At 34.9% G+C, this 18,516-nt stretch overlaps 1 protein-coding gene across 9 annotated transcripts in view; it reads right to left on the reverse strand.

Annotated features, from left to right (window-relative positions):
* The window catches only part of LOC113518945 (heterogeneous nuclear ribonucleoprotein Q), a 36,753-nt gene that overhangs the window by 13,545 nt on the left and 4,692 nt on the right, over positions 1-18,516 (reverse strand). For 8 of the 9 annotated variants that reach the window (XM_052898469.1, XM_052898468.1, XM_052898470.1 and 5 more), the window contains 7 exons: positions 11,123-11,316; positions 6,324-6,451; positions 5,021-5,262; positions 2,797-2,932; positions 1,756-1,889; positions 742-813; positions 72-221 (listed from right to left, as the gene is read on the reverse strand). In XM_052898469.1, the coding sequence (XP_052754429.1) occupies positions 72-221; positions 742-813; positions 1,756-1,889; positions 2,797-2,932; positions 5,021-5,262; positions 6,324-6,451; positions 11,123-11,316 (1,056 nt within the window). Of the gene's footprint in view, positions 1-71; positions 222-741; positions 814-1,755; positions 1,890-2,375; positions 2,512-2,796; positions 2,933-5,020; positions 5,263-6,323; positions 6,452-11,122; positions 11,317-18,516 lie in introns of all 9 variants that reach the window. The other variant, XM_052898466.1, reaches the window with a different exon arrangement.

Consider the following 18,516-nt stretch of genomic DNA (forward strand, 5'->3'; position numbering starts at 1 on the left):
ATTTTAAAAATGAACGCGTTCTATAGACACAGGTTGACGAAGCATTTCTTCTTATTGTCCTAAATAGTTACTTTTACTGCACAGTCCCGGTCGTCGAAGTGCACGAACGCATAGTCCTTGATCTTCTTCACCCGCTCCACGGTGCCGTAGTGCTCGAATTCCTCCTTGAGTGCCTCTTCCGTTATCTCTTGCGTTAAATTCCTCACATACAGTACTTTGACCTGGGGAAACACAATTATCGTCGTCAGCCTATTATCAGGATTTAGGAATGACAATGACTATTTCAATCAATGACTTGTTTCAGTTTAAACAGTACTAAACTACTGGCTATGAGGCACAACACAATAGTTCCCAGGAATGCAACGCATGAGAAATATCATGAAAGTACAGTGTATTTTGTGATACTGTGTTGTTTTTGGAGTTGACCTACAAGTTTACAACCCACTGACAGATGGCCCGTCATTTTGTTTGCTGTTCCAATATAAAAAAAGGTTAGGGGGAAGGGATTGTTAGTAATGGGATGGGAGTAAAGGGATTGTCAGGTCGACCTCCACGTGGTCCTCCCTGAAAACCATCATGCTGAATCCTAGGTGTATTCATCACGATGTGCCAACTGACCTGCCTTTTCATTCTTACCTATCATCCCTTAGTGGTGCCCTGTCAGCGTATACCGTTAGCACAGTTAGTGTCACCATTTCATTATCATCCATTAAAATTTATAAAAAAAAAGGGTGTACTTACCTTACTCATAGTTTGCTCGTCTGGTTCCTCTTGAGGGTCGGCCCAGTCCACTATAATATCACAGCCCCACACCTGCGCACAGCAATACCGGTCAATATTAAATTAAATTAAGATAATAAATAAATTAATAATTAATTATTAAGTTTAGCGGAACTCCACATCACTGATTAATTAATTAAAATTACTTTAATTCTGCTATCATTAAACATAACACTAGGCTCCGAGCAGTGATCTATTAACAACCTGAAGATACCTCGTTTAGAGATGAAATACGTGTTGCAACATGTGCGTGGACTTAATAACGGTTGGACATTGGTAACTTATTAGTTCCCTTAGTACAACAACCACGGGAAAGAAAGGAGTGGCCCATTTTATGCCGAAACCACATGGCAAATTCTTCATTAACTCCTCTTACAATTGGCCAACCGACCAGCTTTCATTTCTCACCTATCATCCCTTACTGGGTACCCGGTCAGTATATACCGATAGCGAAGGTAGGTTTGCCATTACATTCGATATATATTCGAAAGGAATTAAAAAAAATAATATTTTAGTCCAAAAATAATGAACGAATTCATTTTGAAAATTTGTCTAATGATTAAAAGGTTATATTAAAAAAAAATAAGAAAATGGAATAAGAAAGACTCTTCCAAGGAATATCATGTACAATATTTTATATATCATCTTCTTAGACATTCACTGTTGAACATTCTTGTCATTGATTTTAATATTGTATAATCAAGGACTGATAATTATTTTATGTATTTAATTAAACTTCAATGTACAATATGAAAATCCCCCATATGTAATTGTACATATGGGGGACTTAACACCTAACGGCGATTTCTACTAGTCAACAATGGGACAGAGTATTAAGTAGACGATGTATTTTCTATTTAAACAAATACAAATAAGTTATAATATCGATAACAAATATAACTACTATTTAAATAATAAAATTGTCAAGTCTGTCAAAATTGTCAATTTATATCTTCGGTTTTTTTCTATACGTACCTTTATTCTACCAGTGCCCAGTCTACGTTTAGCTAATGACGCCGCTTTATGAGACTCGTATTCCAAAAAACAAAATCCTCTATTTTTCTTCTTATCATCGGGCGAACTATATATTATAACCTCGACGAGTCCCGCTGAAATACATAACGCGAATAGAATGCATGAAGTAGTACAACAGCGCACTAACATTACACAAAGCTTCCCTCGACCCCGTCGCGCATTTCATTCCTTTATCGCTACAGAAATATGAAGCAACTCAAACGATATTCCAGGAGGACATATATACGGTACTGAAGAAGTCTAGTCTAGAGAACAACAGCGAGATTCTCCAGTCATTACCAGTGAGCATTCTCGAGGCGGAGCCAATCGGAGGGAAAAGTAAGTAGTGGCAAGCGGCGGGCGGCGCGCGCCGGCGGCGTCCGCGGCGGACGAACGCGCGCGGGCCACGAGCGATCGGCGGGCGATAGGCGAGCGATCGGCGGGCGATAGGCGAGCGATCGGCGGGCGATCAGCGAGCGAGCGCCGCGCGGGCGACGGGCCGGCGCGGCCGGGCGGCAGCTACCGGCGCGCGCCGCCGCTACCGCCGAATAGCACTTATTATGAATTCGACAAGGACTTACGTGCGTGCCTAGTAAACTCCTCAAACAAATCGTCCCGATCTCGATTCTTAGGGATATTCCCCACGAATAACCGGTGATTGTTAAAGGAAACGGTTACGCCAATCTTTTTCCCCTTTCGAATTTCATAATCATTCAGCTGCAAGAATAATTCGAGGGAGAATAGCCAACGGCCGGGCCGGGTCGCGCAGCGGCGGCCGCGTCCGGGCCCAATGACTGGAGACGGCGAGTGCGGGGAGGAGGGCGGGATGAGGACCAGGCGGGGACGGACCGGGGCCGGCCGGGGCGGCCGGGGCCGGGCCGGGACGGATGGATGGGGAGCAAGCGGGACGCAAGCGGGGCACCCTCAGCGGTCCACACCAAGCCCCACGCACTCAACCCACCAACTCTATTAACTCCTTAATTCATTCGAGTGAAACTTTACCTGTTAATTTACCAAACTCTTCCAGTATCTCCTCTTTGCCTTTAGACTTGGGAATGTTGCCGACGAAAAGTCGAAGGTTCGGTACGCTAATCTTAATTCTCAGAGTCTTCCCAGGTTTTATTTCGTGATTATCGAGCTGTGGGAAAAATAACAAGGGAAAAATTTTGAAAAAAACATCTCTTTGGTCCCGATGGGGGCGACGGCGGCCAGGCAACGGCTCGCCGGTGGGCCATGAATTTTGACAGGTCTCAATGAATTTGGAAGGTTACGATGAGGCAGTATAGAGAACCGCGACGTTGCAGCTCGATCCGAGTGAACGGTGATGACGGTTAGAGCCAATCGTGATGAGTTAACTGAATTTTTGATGATAAGCCAAAGTGTTGTACTGAGCAAAGAGGAGAGCCTGAGATATATTAAATTCTCAGCTGGAGAACTTTTCGAAGCCAATTCAAAGTTAACCCTGTAAGTGGACCGTTTGATGAAGTGAAAATAAAAAGAAGCAAGTACAAGTGTGATGGTAACAAAAAAAAAATTAAAGCAACTTAAAATTGAACGAGGTGCAACAGTAAGAATGGGATGATATCTCAGGATAAGCGAGGCTAGATCATTATGGGTGTTATGTTTGCACATTTACACAAATTCAGTGATTATATTGGACAGCGGTTGCTTGCATACAACACTCACAATGAGCTACAAGTGGACATTTTAAATTTTAACCATGTTTTACACAAAAATGTGTACAGTAAGTATAGAGCAATTAACTTTGTATTATTCATTACCGTTTGTATGCAATCAGACGCTATCAAGAGGATATTAATAAAAATTCATGCTATTTAAATGACAGAAGAAGCTTAAATCTATATCTCCCAAGTGTGACTGTGAATATATTCGACAGGCAAATGATTGGGACTTGCAAAAATACTGGCGGATGACAACTAGCAAGTAGTCTTGCAAGTGATTCTGGTTTGGCGACTTCCATTCGGGAAACAATTAATTAATAGGAGTATATTACAAGGTGAAGGCAATATAGACCTAGTGTGCACCACCCGTAGGTATTTTATCGTGCGACGGAAGTCGCTAAACCATCGTAAACTAAGTGCTGTGATTTTTTCAAGGGGTTTATACTTAAACATTCGGCGAGTCACCTGGAAAGTAGATGTCAAATTAGAATAAATTTTGTTTCAAATTAATACACCAATTAAACATTGAAATTGCAACAGATATCCATGATGTGAAAGCTTTAGAGTTTTGACACAATTTAGTGTTACCAATTCAAATTGACCGATAAGGAACGACTGCATATACTGGTCTGGTCTGGTGATAACACACTGTGCTGAATGTCGGCCGTTACAGATGTGCTCGATAACATCCATGTGTTGGCAAAATTGGTGCCCGGCATTGCCCGTTTTTAGGTCACACGTTTGCCAATCTTCAAGGTTGGACAGAGCGGGCGATGACCTCTGGCACCAATTTTTGATCAAATATTTGTTCAACAACTCTACTGCTTATCCACGGTTGTTGCTATATTCTCAGGAGTGGTCACGCGTCACTCGTAAATGTGAAACAAATAAGATAAATTCAGGACCCGACGGAGGGTTTTAATGTTTAAATTAACTCTCAATTGACTGGATCGCTCAATTGAATCAAGACAAATCTAGACCAATTTAACAGTTCCAAAATAGTGCGTTAGGAAAATTTTATTGTCCAAGTATGCGCTTCACCACTCCATTGACTATAGCACAACTGTGCACAGTTTCCAGCGCCGCGATTTTCAAATTACACCAATTGTTTTTGAGCGTTTATAATTTTAATTCCAAAACGATTGAAGAATGTTACCTACTAGAGAACTCTAAGTCTTTATATTGAAATTTGACGTCTGCACGAATGATTATTTAAAAAGTGGTTTACTATTTGGTTTGATAGTTATAAAAAAATCATATGACTTTTTACCATCGAATCTCAAAATTTCTCACTCAATAGAAAATCTAATTTAATACAAATTAAATAAGATGTGAGTAATTGTTTAATCTTTGAATTTTGTCAATTAATACAGTTACTTTAGTATACTCAAAGCCTTTTAGATCTATCATTATAAAAAATATTTCGCAACAACCAGATATTTGAACACAAGTTATGGCATCCATTCTGCAATCGTTTTTAGCGTACGTCGGAAACCAACAACATTGATATAATGAGAGCGTAGACAACCCGCGGCCGTTCTCACCTCTTGCACAGCCCGTTGCGTCGCGTCCCTCGTTGTGAACGTAACGAACGCGTAACCACGGTTGGTCCCCGTCATGGGGTCCATCATGAGCCGCAGATCCCAAATGGTCCCGCAGCGCTCGAATAGCGGTATCAACTCGTCCTCATACATATCCTTGGGGATCTTGCCGCAAAACACCTCGCAGCCGGCGCCGGGTGTACCGCCCTCCCAGCCCGGCGGCGGGCCCCCGTACTTGCGCTGCCCTGCAACACGTTAAGTGCCCAAATCTCGCTTTAATTGAAATCAACGATCAATGTCTTCATACATATGTAAAGAATGTATATCAATCCGACATTCTAGTGTATATGATACGTCGTCAACCATGTGAGAATTAGTAAAGTTATGCTATAAATATCACAGAGGCCATATTATGAGTTCGGTGAAATGGGCTCCTTCATTTTTACCTTTCTATCAATCAATTTAAAGTATAAATAGGATATATAATTACTATCGACACTCTAACAACGACTACCGAACAACTTATTACCCATCTTCAAAGTTTGCCTACTCTACTATTTGGTCCTTCGAACCGGACTTTTTAAAAATTTCAATAAAATGTTTTTGTTTATTAGTTTATACCTTGTATTAAATAAAACATTACCAAAATTCACATGTAATGTAACAGGAATGCCATACCGACCCTAAATCTAATGATAGCATTTGAAAATATAATTTTTAAAACACAATAAGAAATCTTCCTATTAGAACATCATATATACGAAAATTCTAATTAGATTAGTATTATAAAAATTTTGGTCTTGTTAGAATAATAATAGTAATTTATTTGTAAACGAATTTCATATATTAAATGAGTTTCTGAAAAATAATAAAACAAAAAGAAAAAGCCGTCAATCGTTTCACAATTAAAATAAATATCAGTAGATATATACTAGACAGCGCCATCTACAACCAAACTAAACATAGAAGTTGTATGTAAATTATAAGTACCAGTCCATTAATGTACCTATGTACATAGAAATATACCAAGATTAAAAGACAATAGAAATGTTCGCATTGTGCGAGAATCGAACCCTAGTGATATGGCAGCCCATATCAATTTTTGAATTATCCAAAAAATAGAGACTTAACATATTCTAAAATAGATATACGACCGATATGAGCGATATAGAAATGGATGATAATTTTTGGATGATTTTTTTCGTCATCAATGTTCAGCGGTACCCAATATATAGATATCGGATCGGTATCCATATTACCACCTATGAAGCACAGCCCCTTACTGGCAAATGACAATGGTACTAACCTGTAGTTACATCTAATGTATACCCAGTTCTGGCTAGGATCTGTTTAATTTTCTCTTCATCTGGGCCTTTGACCTGGACAGCTGTCGACAGCGCGGGCGCACCCTGCACGCCCGCTCTGCTTTTCTGTCTGGAAGATGAAAAAAATATCGATGACCAGTTGCAGCTTGCGAATTTCTTTGCGTGATTTTTTGATAAATGGCAACTTCGTCTGTGCTAGTGGTTTACACTGGCGGGGCACCAGTGAGGAATGATAGGTCAAAGTCAGGTTAGATGGCATATCGTGTCGAATCCACCAGGAATTGTCTACGACAGTTTCCAGTAAGGATAACATGGAGGTCGATCTGTCAATTATTGCTGTGTGATTACTAGTCCTCGACACTAATAATTTTTCCCTCCCCTTCCCCTGTTCAGTTAATTGAGGTTAGTAATTATAGTTTAAAATTGACTATTTGTTATTCAAAATATACTAGTAGTTCATTTGAATTACAGCTTGAGTCGAGTGTTCACATGATTAGATAGCAGTAACCATCACCTATATACGCTATTATGGACCACGAACATCACTTAAATGCACATAAGTTTACCACCAAAAAAGATGGTGCAATACCTATGTTGAGTTTAAATTTTTTTCGTATAAAATGAAATTTTCAGTGATAAACAGAATTTTATTATGATTAACTTCTATCTAACATTTTTTTTTTTAATTCAATTAGAAATAGTTTTATTTTTTAATTGGCAGAAAAATTAGACGTATTAGCCTCCAACTTGCTGGAGTTTCGTCGAATGACAACAGAGTGTTTATGTTTAGATATGTAAGACAAATGTTATTTCTATTATTGTTGTGTGGTTGTATAGTATTTTAATATCATAAAAATTATTTATTTTAATTATAATTGTAAAGTATGTGTTATGGTGCTGATGCTTTCATGGGTGAGCACATTGCAAGACTGTAAAGCATATTCAGTGGATGAAATAAATATTCCGACGGTTCTACGCTTCGATATCAACACTCTTGATAACAACAAAACAAAGAGTTATTAGGCGATAGAATGTATATCAAAAGAAGTTAATTTAAATGTAAACAAACGAATTATTTACATAATAATTTAATATAAATATTGATAAGACAATCAGCTAAGGTCCAAAAGTAGTACAAATAAGAAATCGATAAATGGTTTCCATTTGTTACCAATTGCATTTAGCACTTTAAATATTTCTGTGATAGAATCGACAAAATTTGATTGCATTTTATATTGTATTGAAACAAAACGTATTGCATTTAATGCAGTCTTCATACAAGACGACATCACGCGCTCGGCAGGGTCATTGCAACTTATAATTCTCGTAAACGTGACGAGCCCGGGGGTAACGGCCTACGGTAATCTAATCTAGCGACACAAACGACACTGCAAGCTACGCAGTTATGCACATAATATTGCAATATGTTGCGCTTTTCCCTATAAGATCGGATCCACACTATAATACCGGTCCCGTTTCTCTCTTGTTCCAATTTCGATCTGGTAAAATGTTATTTATAATCACTAAGTGGTCCCGGCATATAATGGTAGGTATCGTAAGAGAGGACTAAATTAACTTAATGGTCGATTGATGGGCAGCGGCGGCCCTCTTAAAACATCACCAACAGGCCTAACTTCGGTTGCCAAGCGTGGCAACTATTGGCAAATTCCCCTCAATAGGAAGAGGCCTATGTATAGTAGTAATCAATTAACGGCTAAATCATCATCATCATTAAAATATTATTACGCAAGAAACAATGTGTATATTCATACTGCAGTTCATCCCCGTTCATTGTTACTGCTGACAAAAAACGAATTGAGAAGTATTATAGTGTAGATCCGGCATAAATGCTTATATATCAAAGCAAAGTTTAAAATCATAACGTGTCCATTCTATGCCGCAAATTACAAAATAACTAGGTATTCGATTTATCTGCTTATTTATTTATATAGCACGATATATTATACCTATATATGATTATATTTATATTCCCAAAGAGGGTTGACGTCAGGCAGGTGGCCGGTCGTAAAACTAAAAACCAAATCTTTTTGTAATATGAATAAAATCATATTACGCCGACCCCAAATGATTGGGATAAGGGTAGGAAGATGATGATATGATTATATTTACCTTGTTCAAATAAGTCGAAGTATTTATAGGATTACGGGCAAGAAATGGTCATTTCTTCGGCCAACATGGTTTTTATTATTTACTGACTATTTCCCGTGGCTTTGTCCGTGTGAATCAGTAAATAAAGCATGCATATCCTAACTTACTTACCTGTATACCAAATTACATTCAAATCTCTTTAATAGTATTTGCATGAAACATACATACATCCATTCTTACAAATTTACACATTTATAATATAAAGATAAACAGGTAATGGTCGAGGTAGTGCGACCAGCATCCTTGTAACACTGCCGCATAGAGCAATGTTTAATTTTAGATTTAACTTTATTCGTATCTGTATTTTTTTTATTTTAGTTCTTTTTTAAATAATTATTAAAGGGCGTATCTTAAACACGTATTCCATTCCATATTCGAAATATCCAAGGTCAGACAAAAACGTGATTATAAGAGTCGAGGTTTTATTAATATAATTTTTTTATTACTTGTCTCTTTATATCACTGCTAGTGCTACGAAACGCATAGTAATAATGTGAACACAAAACACGCTGCAGTACGTATGTAACTTAATACTTTACGATTTCAAATGCAATTTCAAATATGCAAATGCTCAGAACTTCATAATACGAAATTTAAGATTCACTGCACAAGAAAAATACAATGTATGCATAAATAATGTAAATTTAAATCCGTTTGTTGTTTGTTTCTTTCATCGTCTTAATTTTATATCATAAATTTACCAGAGGGATTTAAAACATCCGCTTTACAGGAATCATAAAAAAATGCCACTTGACACTTATTTTACGAGTATTTGAGACTAGCCGTTTCCTGCGGTTGAGGCGGGCAAGCCTGAATCAGTATATAAAATCTGTCATGTGCTATGTTAGGATATATCCTAACCTGCCCGTTTTGACGTAATTGAGTAACAAATTAACAGCTTTACAAACTTTCACATTTATAATATTACCAGAGGGAGACTTTGTACAAAAGTCGTTTGCTTGAATACCTCTGTCCCATTAGTGTTTCAACCGTAAAGCAGTTGTGTTTGCATGGCTGTGTTTCGGTTTGAAGAGTGGGATATGGCGTGAATTTACAGGGTACAGAGGAATAACACCTGAGTCCTCAGGAATGGTAACGCATGAGAGGTATCATGGGCGAAACAGTATACTCTGTTATGTCCATGATACTGCTCATGTCTATAGGCGACGGTTACCACTTTCCATCAGTTGGGCCGTCAGCTTGTTTGCCATTCTAAGTTGTATAAAAAAAAGGATGCACAGCAATATATCTTGTCAGGTCGACCTCCACATGCTGTCTTATGTCTAATACAACATATAAATATCAGATCGGCATAACAGAATGGGAAGAAGAAGAATAGAGAGAACATGTCATTAATTTGGTATACTATCCATAACAATCCTATGTAAGTTGGCTGGATTAACAATAAGACCAAATGATTTATCAGACAGATGACGATTGTAAAGTGGTTAATTTAACCCTCAGATTAAATAATAATCTTAATTATATAGTTTACAATCCTTTTATGTTAATTATTCGTTTAAATTATTGTTTGCTTGAGAGCTGGTTTAGAAATTACAGTAAAGCTGAGGTTTAATTCAATTATACTTTAATTGAATATCAAGTGTTATGTAGGATTACAGTGATAAACAGACAAATTACCAGAGGGAGACTTTGCACAAAAGTCGTTTGCTTGGGCACCTCTGTCCCATTCGTGTTTCTACCGTGTTATGTCTATGATGTTGGTCATGTCTATATGCGACGTTTACCAGTTTCCATCAGGTGGGTATTCAGCTTGTTTGCCATTCTAAGTTGCATAAAAAATATCGGTCTCCTATCTAGACACGACTTTATTATAGTGCTAATATTAAAAAGCGGTGAACTGTGATGAAGACAGATTTTAACACAATGTAGATACAAATAAAAGTTGTAAATTAAACATTCTAAAAGTAAATCTGTATAAAAAAGTATATAATAAGATGTTTGCATCGGTCGGTCGCCAACAACTATCCCATCGTATAAAATTTTTCATCAGCAATTTTATAGGAGTTATTTTTAAATACACTCTTAATTATGCAAAATATTATCACATAATTATGAAGAATTTACGCAAAATTTCATGATTCTGGACCCAACAATTTTGGCAGTAATGTTTTATCTATCAGACTATTGAAAACTACCATGAGCCAACAAGTAATATAAATCGAAAATGACATATTAGACCGAACAAGTAATTAAAGTCGTTATTTTAACATAATACCAGTACACAATGGGCTTTTCATCCCATTTTTACCTATTTGTATCTAATTATTTGTAATTTATCACCATTCTATGCGGCTACAAGTAAAGATTTCTCGAGAAACATTCGCAAGCCTAATGACACATTCGCGTCAAAGGAGATCAGATGGAAAAAAAACCAAAGCATACTTTAAACAATCCCGAAAAAAGTAAACCCATTAAAATTATGTCGTTAACTGAAAAATTTAAACAGACCATTAACAAAAAAAAACACGTCGAATCAATTTTCCAAATCGCGACCCAGATCGAACAGACTGCAGTAAGGCAGTTGGCACATTGCCAAACTTGTTGTTGTTGCCAAGTGAAAAAAAAATTAAAAAAATAATAAACTCACCTATAGGTCTTCATGACTCCACACAAATAAGCACTTTTATTAGATACATGCTCGAGATTTGAATCTAAAAACTGTCCAAGTACACTTAAAGCACCGTCGGATGGAAATTCTTTTAAGGCGTCTAACGCACGCTCATCCAATTCTGCGTGCGCTAGCTTTCCAGTCTTATAAATGTCGTCCAGCTTGGCGGCCACCTGAAAGTCATGGAGTAACAAGTTAATAACACCTTACTCATTGCAGAAGCAATAATAATAATAAACAATGATACCGATTGCCTGGTCTTCAAGTTAGGATACTGTGTTACAAGAGACCAGGCAACGGACGTCTAGAGGCGTAACCCAGAATATTCAACACCTGTTATACAACAGTTCTAGAGAAATTAGACAGTATAATCACACACTGTTGTCACAGTTCCTTTTATATCTACAGACAATATCATATCTAATTTAATTATCGATTAATGTATTTTTAAATCTATCAAATCTCGTATGACGCAGAATTCTGCACGATGCTGTTGCACATATTACAATAGCTAAAATATTTACTTTTTTACTTGTCAATCATGTACCGCACTTAAATTCAGTAATTTAGAGGTTTTTTTCAGAACTGACGGAAAAGTAGTAAATCCTATAACATTCGAAGATGCCACAATTAACAGATTTCCGTTTATTTATTTTATTTTTTCATACCGAACTATAAAGTCAATATAACAACACGTTCTTAATTCACGTTCGTTAACACACGTTCGTTTGCTGATTAGTTTCTAGTTCCTACAAGTAAATAAATAATATAGACACTCATAATGTAAGTGTCTATACTATTTAGATATACAAAATCAGTTAAATTGATTTAAAAACTAAACTACTGAACTGAATTTGTTAAAATTTTTATGGGAACAATTTGTAAAGATATCCTTTTAGACAAAAAAAAATAATTTTCTAAATTGGTTTACAACTGACAGTTATTATATATAACCTATTATTATTGTTAGATATTATACCTATTTTTTTGTTAGGTATTATATATTATAATACCTAACAAAAAAAAACAACCGAACAGAAAACCTCAATCTATTTGATCCCAGTTAAAAATATCTAGATTCTAGGTAAATTTATAAATTAATTGTACCTAAATAAAGGTATATTTTGTTTAATAATAATTAGGTATCTATTTTATTAATATAATAGTAACCCGACAATGTTTGTACATGGGGAAAAAAGAAAAAAATATATCAAGAGTCTCAACAAGAGCAACAGAAGGCAAAACAATAAATGGAAATTTTGCCTGTCTGATAAACTTGTTGCGGCATGACGCAAAAATTACTGCACAAAATCGGAAGCTATTTTAACTGTTATATTCCGGTAGGTATAACCTTATATTTTATTTCGATACGCCTTCTAAATCATGTAATCTTTTAGAAGAGACAAAAAAAAATATAGAGTATCTATCTATCTAAAAGTGTTCTATTTCTTTATTTTTCCCACTTCAGAAAACATGCGTACGAAGTAAAGAGCATAATATTTGTAATAAATTTAAAATACAAAATATGTAGTAGTATCAAAATATTTTGCTGTAGATTTAAGTGCATAAAGTCCTATAATTAACACCTTAATTCAACTATCACAGTAGCTTAAATAAAACCATTTGAAAATATTAAAAACTGCCTAACAAACACAAGCAAATAGGCAGCCAATATAGACATGGCTGTAGGTAAAACGAAGATCAAACTCTGAGACAAAGATTAGAGACACATACGCACATGAAATACAGAGCTACAAAGATATTTATGACTAAACACTGATTGTAGCGGTCGAAAGGTATGTGATGAACTGAACTGCTTCAAAGAACAATGAATTTATTGAGATGAAAGTCACATACGAACAGAGATGTCAAACATAACATATCAAACAAAAAGTTTAAGTATATTAAAAAATTATCAAATAAAAAAATATGATTGCCCAATTTGCCTGCAAAAATGTATATTGACCAAATCCACACGTTGATCAGGAGGTGACTGTTTTTAAGCGACTTTCAAAAGAGACGTTTCTCTATTCCTGCCAATTCTGAAACTATTTTAATAAATTGAATGAATGAATGAATGAGTATACTTTATTTGCATTATACAATATAGGAAATAAGCAAGGCAAATTACAAACACAACGATACAATTGTATAAGTACAGTAAGGCGGTCTTATTGCTGAGAGCAATCTTTTCAAGACAACCTTAAGGTAATGGACTAATTATTGTTTTACTTTTTTAATTTTATTATATATATATATATATATATATATATATATATATATATATATATATATATAATAAGTTTCTTTATTATAATTCTTAATATATGATAGTGCATATTTCTTTATAGTTTTTTTTCTTTCTTTCTTTCTAATTATTGTACAAATAAGTATGATAGTGCTTTATAATTAAAAAACCATCTTTTGCTATCTAAATTAATAGTTTCCAAACGTGTTGATCGATTTAAAAAAATCTTTCAATCCAATATATTTACGAAACATCTCGTCATTTATTCGTGTGTATTTTGTTAAAGTACATTTAACTGTGAATAAAAATAACTCGGCCAATAAATAAAAAAAAATAATAATGAAAACTTGATGAATGTCGTTTGAACATTCCAAAGACATCAGACATGGCAGTGTAAAATATTTCCATGTGAAGCCAGACGAAATAGTTCAAGAATTTCTCAGTGCAAAAGTAAAATGAAGCCAACGGATGACGAACGACAATGGGGATGAGAAATAATGCAGAAAATAATACAAGTTAAATAGTTATATAAGAACACATCTATCATTATGTTTATATATAATATATTAAATATATGTATTTTGTATATATTTATAATATTGTTCGGTATGATATTATGTTAGTTTATATTAATGAATTTTATTTTTTGTTTGACGTATATTCACCCCCACTGCTCTCAAACGCTTTTTCTTTTTAGTAATGGTTAGTGAATAGAGTATGATATAGGGCGTAAAGCTTTCCATTTGTACAAATTTAATTGTACAGTAAAAAATAAATAAATAAATGTCACCTCAATCGTCTACATTGTTTAGAATCGTTGAAATTCTTTTTGAATAGAGATTTAAGAAATTATGTTCAATAAGCATATGATTTCAAAGCGCAACAGAAACTAATACAATAAACAAGTACAGTAGTAACTTTAAATATTTGTTTTCAATTACCCCCACTTATTATATTATATATTTAATATATTCTTGTTGGATACTTGGAGTCCTTCCACAGGGAAAGGACTGTTTCAGTTAGACCTAATACTACCAAGTCCGTTATCGTCAGTCCTTATTGTGGTAATACAGGGAGTATTACCACAATAAGGACTGACGATAAAAAAAAAAAAAACATGATACTAAATATTTACTTTCCTAAACTTAGTTATGAGAATTGAAAATTGCAAAATTTTACTAAATATAAATTGACATCACTCTTAATCATTCACAAAAAAAGTACATTCCAGCGATCGGGTCGACTCGGCTATGTTCGTACCGTTTCGTACCTGGACAATTACTGATGAATTATTTTAGCGGCTCGATCAATCGTCATGAAATTAGGTACACAAATGTTTTTAGGAATGGAGAAGGGAGCCTATTTATTTTTTAACCTCGTTAATTTACATATTTCGGTGAAGCAAACTAAGGTGCAATTAATACTGCATAATTACTTAACAATAACAGAGGTAGGCCTATGTCCAGCAGTGGACGGATAATGGCTGAAATAAGGGGGGAGAGGAGATTGGTAGTAATAGGAATTAACAATCCCATTACTAGCAAAATACTCTTTCAGGTCAACCTCCACGCGGCTCCAGGGGAAACTATTATAGTTGATATATTGTTAGTCACGACAAGCCAACTGACCTGCTGCATTCTCACCTATCATCTTTCACTGGTGCCTTGCCAATGTATACCGTTAGCGCAGGCAGGGTTACCATCTAATTATCATTGATTTAAAAAAAATGGCTGAAATGATGATGATGATTAAGGCAACCAAATAATAAATCCATCATAACATTTCATCAAATAATAAATGTCTTGAAACTAATACTAGAGTATTTATCGTTATAATTTTTATTATTTTTTATCTCTCTTTGTATTGTACAAATTTTGTTATGAAATAAATATTTTTTCCTTTTATTTTTTTTACTGTTTGGTTGCACAGTTCATGCGATACTTTAAAAAAAGTAATTCAGGGAGTTCAAAGCTTGAGGGCCTACCATGAAATGTTTTCCGAAATTTCGGAGCCAAACGAAACAGAAATTTGATGTTAGAATTACATAATACATGGCGTTTGGAAATATCAAAAATGTTAAAATATTGTTACTTTTGATTTTTATGATAGGATGTATGACGAAAGAAACGTTAAAGTCCATTTATTGGTCCGATTTTGGTATAAACAAAAACACGAAATTGAGTCCGAAATTTCGGAATTTCATTTCATGGTAGACCTGTTGCTTCGAATATATTCATAAGGGCGAATTCTGTGTGCAGTGTGACACAGTGTCACCATATTTAACACAGTGGAACGACGCCGATTCAAATATAGCAAAAATACATTTAACTAACTACTAAGATAAGAAGTGGATACAACAATAATCATCACTGCACTCCCATAATGAGTTTGAGAGATACATGAATCACGTTCGATATCTTATCACATCGAGCCCCACTATGTACACGCCCCTATAACATATATCCGTGCCAACAAACGTATTGTGGGGAATGGAAACTTTAAAGAGCTACAGTTAAACAGGTCTTTATTGGAAATACCCGGTAGGCCGATTGTTTCTAATACGTGCCATTTTCTAGCGAGCCTCATTGATGTTGTACAATTTTTCCACCAGCGGGCGCTAGGCTACTCAACAGAATTTATAAACAAAGTAATTTTATTATTTAAAAGAATATACATATATGAAAAAATTTTGCTACTATAATTAATAAGAAAGTTAGTGAAAGTAGAGGTACATGGATGAATGTTTGTTACTCTACCATGCAAGAACTACTAAACAGGTTTGAATGAAATTTGGTACACGGATAGGTTATATTATAACTTTGTATACTGATTCACGCGGGCAAACCTGCGTAATAAAGCTAGTATAATAAATGACAATGGGACACTATTTTAGCTACGTCTGCATTACCTATTTTCAAAATCAAGTTCTCAATAGTTAAATAATATCTTTCCATTATTTTAATGACCAGCATACCTTTCATAATATCACCAAAGCCTAATTGCGGTTGCCAACGCGCCTGCCAAGCGTGGCAACTACTGGAAAAATCCCCCTTATAGAAGAGGCTAAGAAAGAAATGAAGGATTATTCGTCTGCAGACGTAGTTCTCTTTAGACAAAGGTAAATTTTGTATTTGATGTATTAAAATATTATATTTTAAGTTTAAAAGATTTGAGTTCTATAAACTTAAAAAATTCTCCCTTAAATCTCGTTAACAGAACAAAATTGTTTATTATACAGGTCCTGCTAAGAAAAGGTTCTTGTAAAAGCTTGTCTTTGTACCGGTCTGTACATAGAATTTAATGGAACAAAAAGTAGATAGACTATACATCTGATTTGTATCTATCTATACATGTATTTTATAATATATAATTGAGGATTGCATGTGGTTGCACTAGCGTGTTTAGGTATAGATGCAGTTTAGTGACAAATGGAAAAAAGTGCCACATATTATGTCTATTTATATGAAAGAAGAATTTTTAAAATAACTAAAAAATCAATGGACACTTTAATATTTTTTTATGGGTGAAAATGGTATAGTACCCCGCCCGCGCTAACGGGATACGCTGGCGGAGCACCAGTGAAGGATGATAGATGAGAATGAAAACAGGTCAGTTAGCCCATCATGAAGAATTCATCAGGAATTAACCATGATAGTTTCCAGGGAGAACCGCGAAGAGGTCGACCTGGTTGGGTATATTGCTAGCAATGGGATTCTCAGTCTCCATTACTAACAATCCCTTCCCCCCGCCCCCACTTTAATCAATTAGATAGACACATAAAATTCTGTATAATAATAATAATTTTTATTATATCTTATTTTTTAACATTTAACAAGGAACATTCAATTTGTTTTTTTTATTTGTTTTTATCGCCTTAGAAAAGTCAGTACATCTTTCGTGGGGAACTGTATACATTTTTATAATAAACTTCCAAATGACGTTTTACATTTAAGTGATAGAAAATTTAAAATATATATAAAAAGGACTCTCTGTACAAAAACATATTATAAAATAAATGACAATCTAAGTGGCAAAAATGCATGGATTTGAATATTGTAGTAATGTGGTATTGTAAATGTAATTATTGTATTTTTTTTTTAAATGAATATTATTTCATATAGTAATTATTATAATTATAAAGTGACGTATCATAAGAATCTGTAACAGATGTATGAGAATAAAGATGATTGATTGATTTATTTTTGGCAGCTATTGGCAAACCCCCCAAGGGGAAGCCCTATGTTCAGCAGTAGAAAGTTAACAGTTAATAAAATTTTATATGTATACTAACAAAATGTCCTAGTTTACCAGGGAAACAGCTAGCTATAGAAGCTAGCTGTTTCCCTATATATACGCTAGGTTTATTAAAAATATGGTATATGGACATTGTTTTAAAGCAATTTAAAAAAAGAAGGTTCCACGTCTGACGTTTTACGATTATGTTACACCACTACGTTGCAAATTCAGAATCGATTCAAAATTATTTTTATAATCGAGTGGGTTTCCAATAACAGAAGGTATTGGCCCCATATTTTGTGACGATTGACGATGCCGTAATTCTTTGCGGAACAAAAACTGCTTTTACCAAACAAAGTAAAAATTCGCTTATTTAAACACAAAATTCTGCGTTCTAAATTCAAATATTTCAATATCTACGAAATATCTCGTCGTTTATCGGGTGTAAGTGCATGTTTATGATTAAGACTCTTTTTTACCGAGCGAAACGACACTTCTTTAAATTTTTTTACACAAGTATTTTATACACTAATTAGCAACGAGTCTATAATAATTTTAATACGTAGAATACATTTATACATGTGTAGGTATTTCGAAAAAGACCGGCACCTGTATGCGTGTGGCAAGATAGATCAAAATGATAATGTCATAAGTGGTTATTGTTTACACAGTGCAGGTGTACATAGCAACAATGGGTACCTATTTTTCCACTTGCAAATATGTTCAGGTATCAACGAAGATAATTAAAGACAAAGGTCACCGGTATCGGAGTGAAAGTGACATAAATAAATGGGGTCATTACTGATTTATTGCAACTCGCAGGGTTGCCAGATCGACATGAATTTGGGGAAAGGGGGAGAGTGCTAAAATTTCGCGACAGACACGTCTT

This window comes from Galleria mellonella, unplaced genomic scaffold (genome assembly GCF_026898425.1).
Source record: "Galleria mellonella isolate WM207_F2 unplaced genomic scaffold, CSIRO_AGI_GalMel_v1 utg44, whole genome shotgun sequence".
NCBI lineage: Eukaryota > Metazoa > Arthropoda > Insecta > Lepidoptera > Pyralidae > Galleria > Galleria mellonella.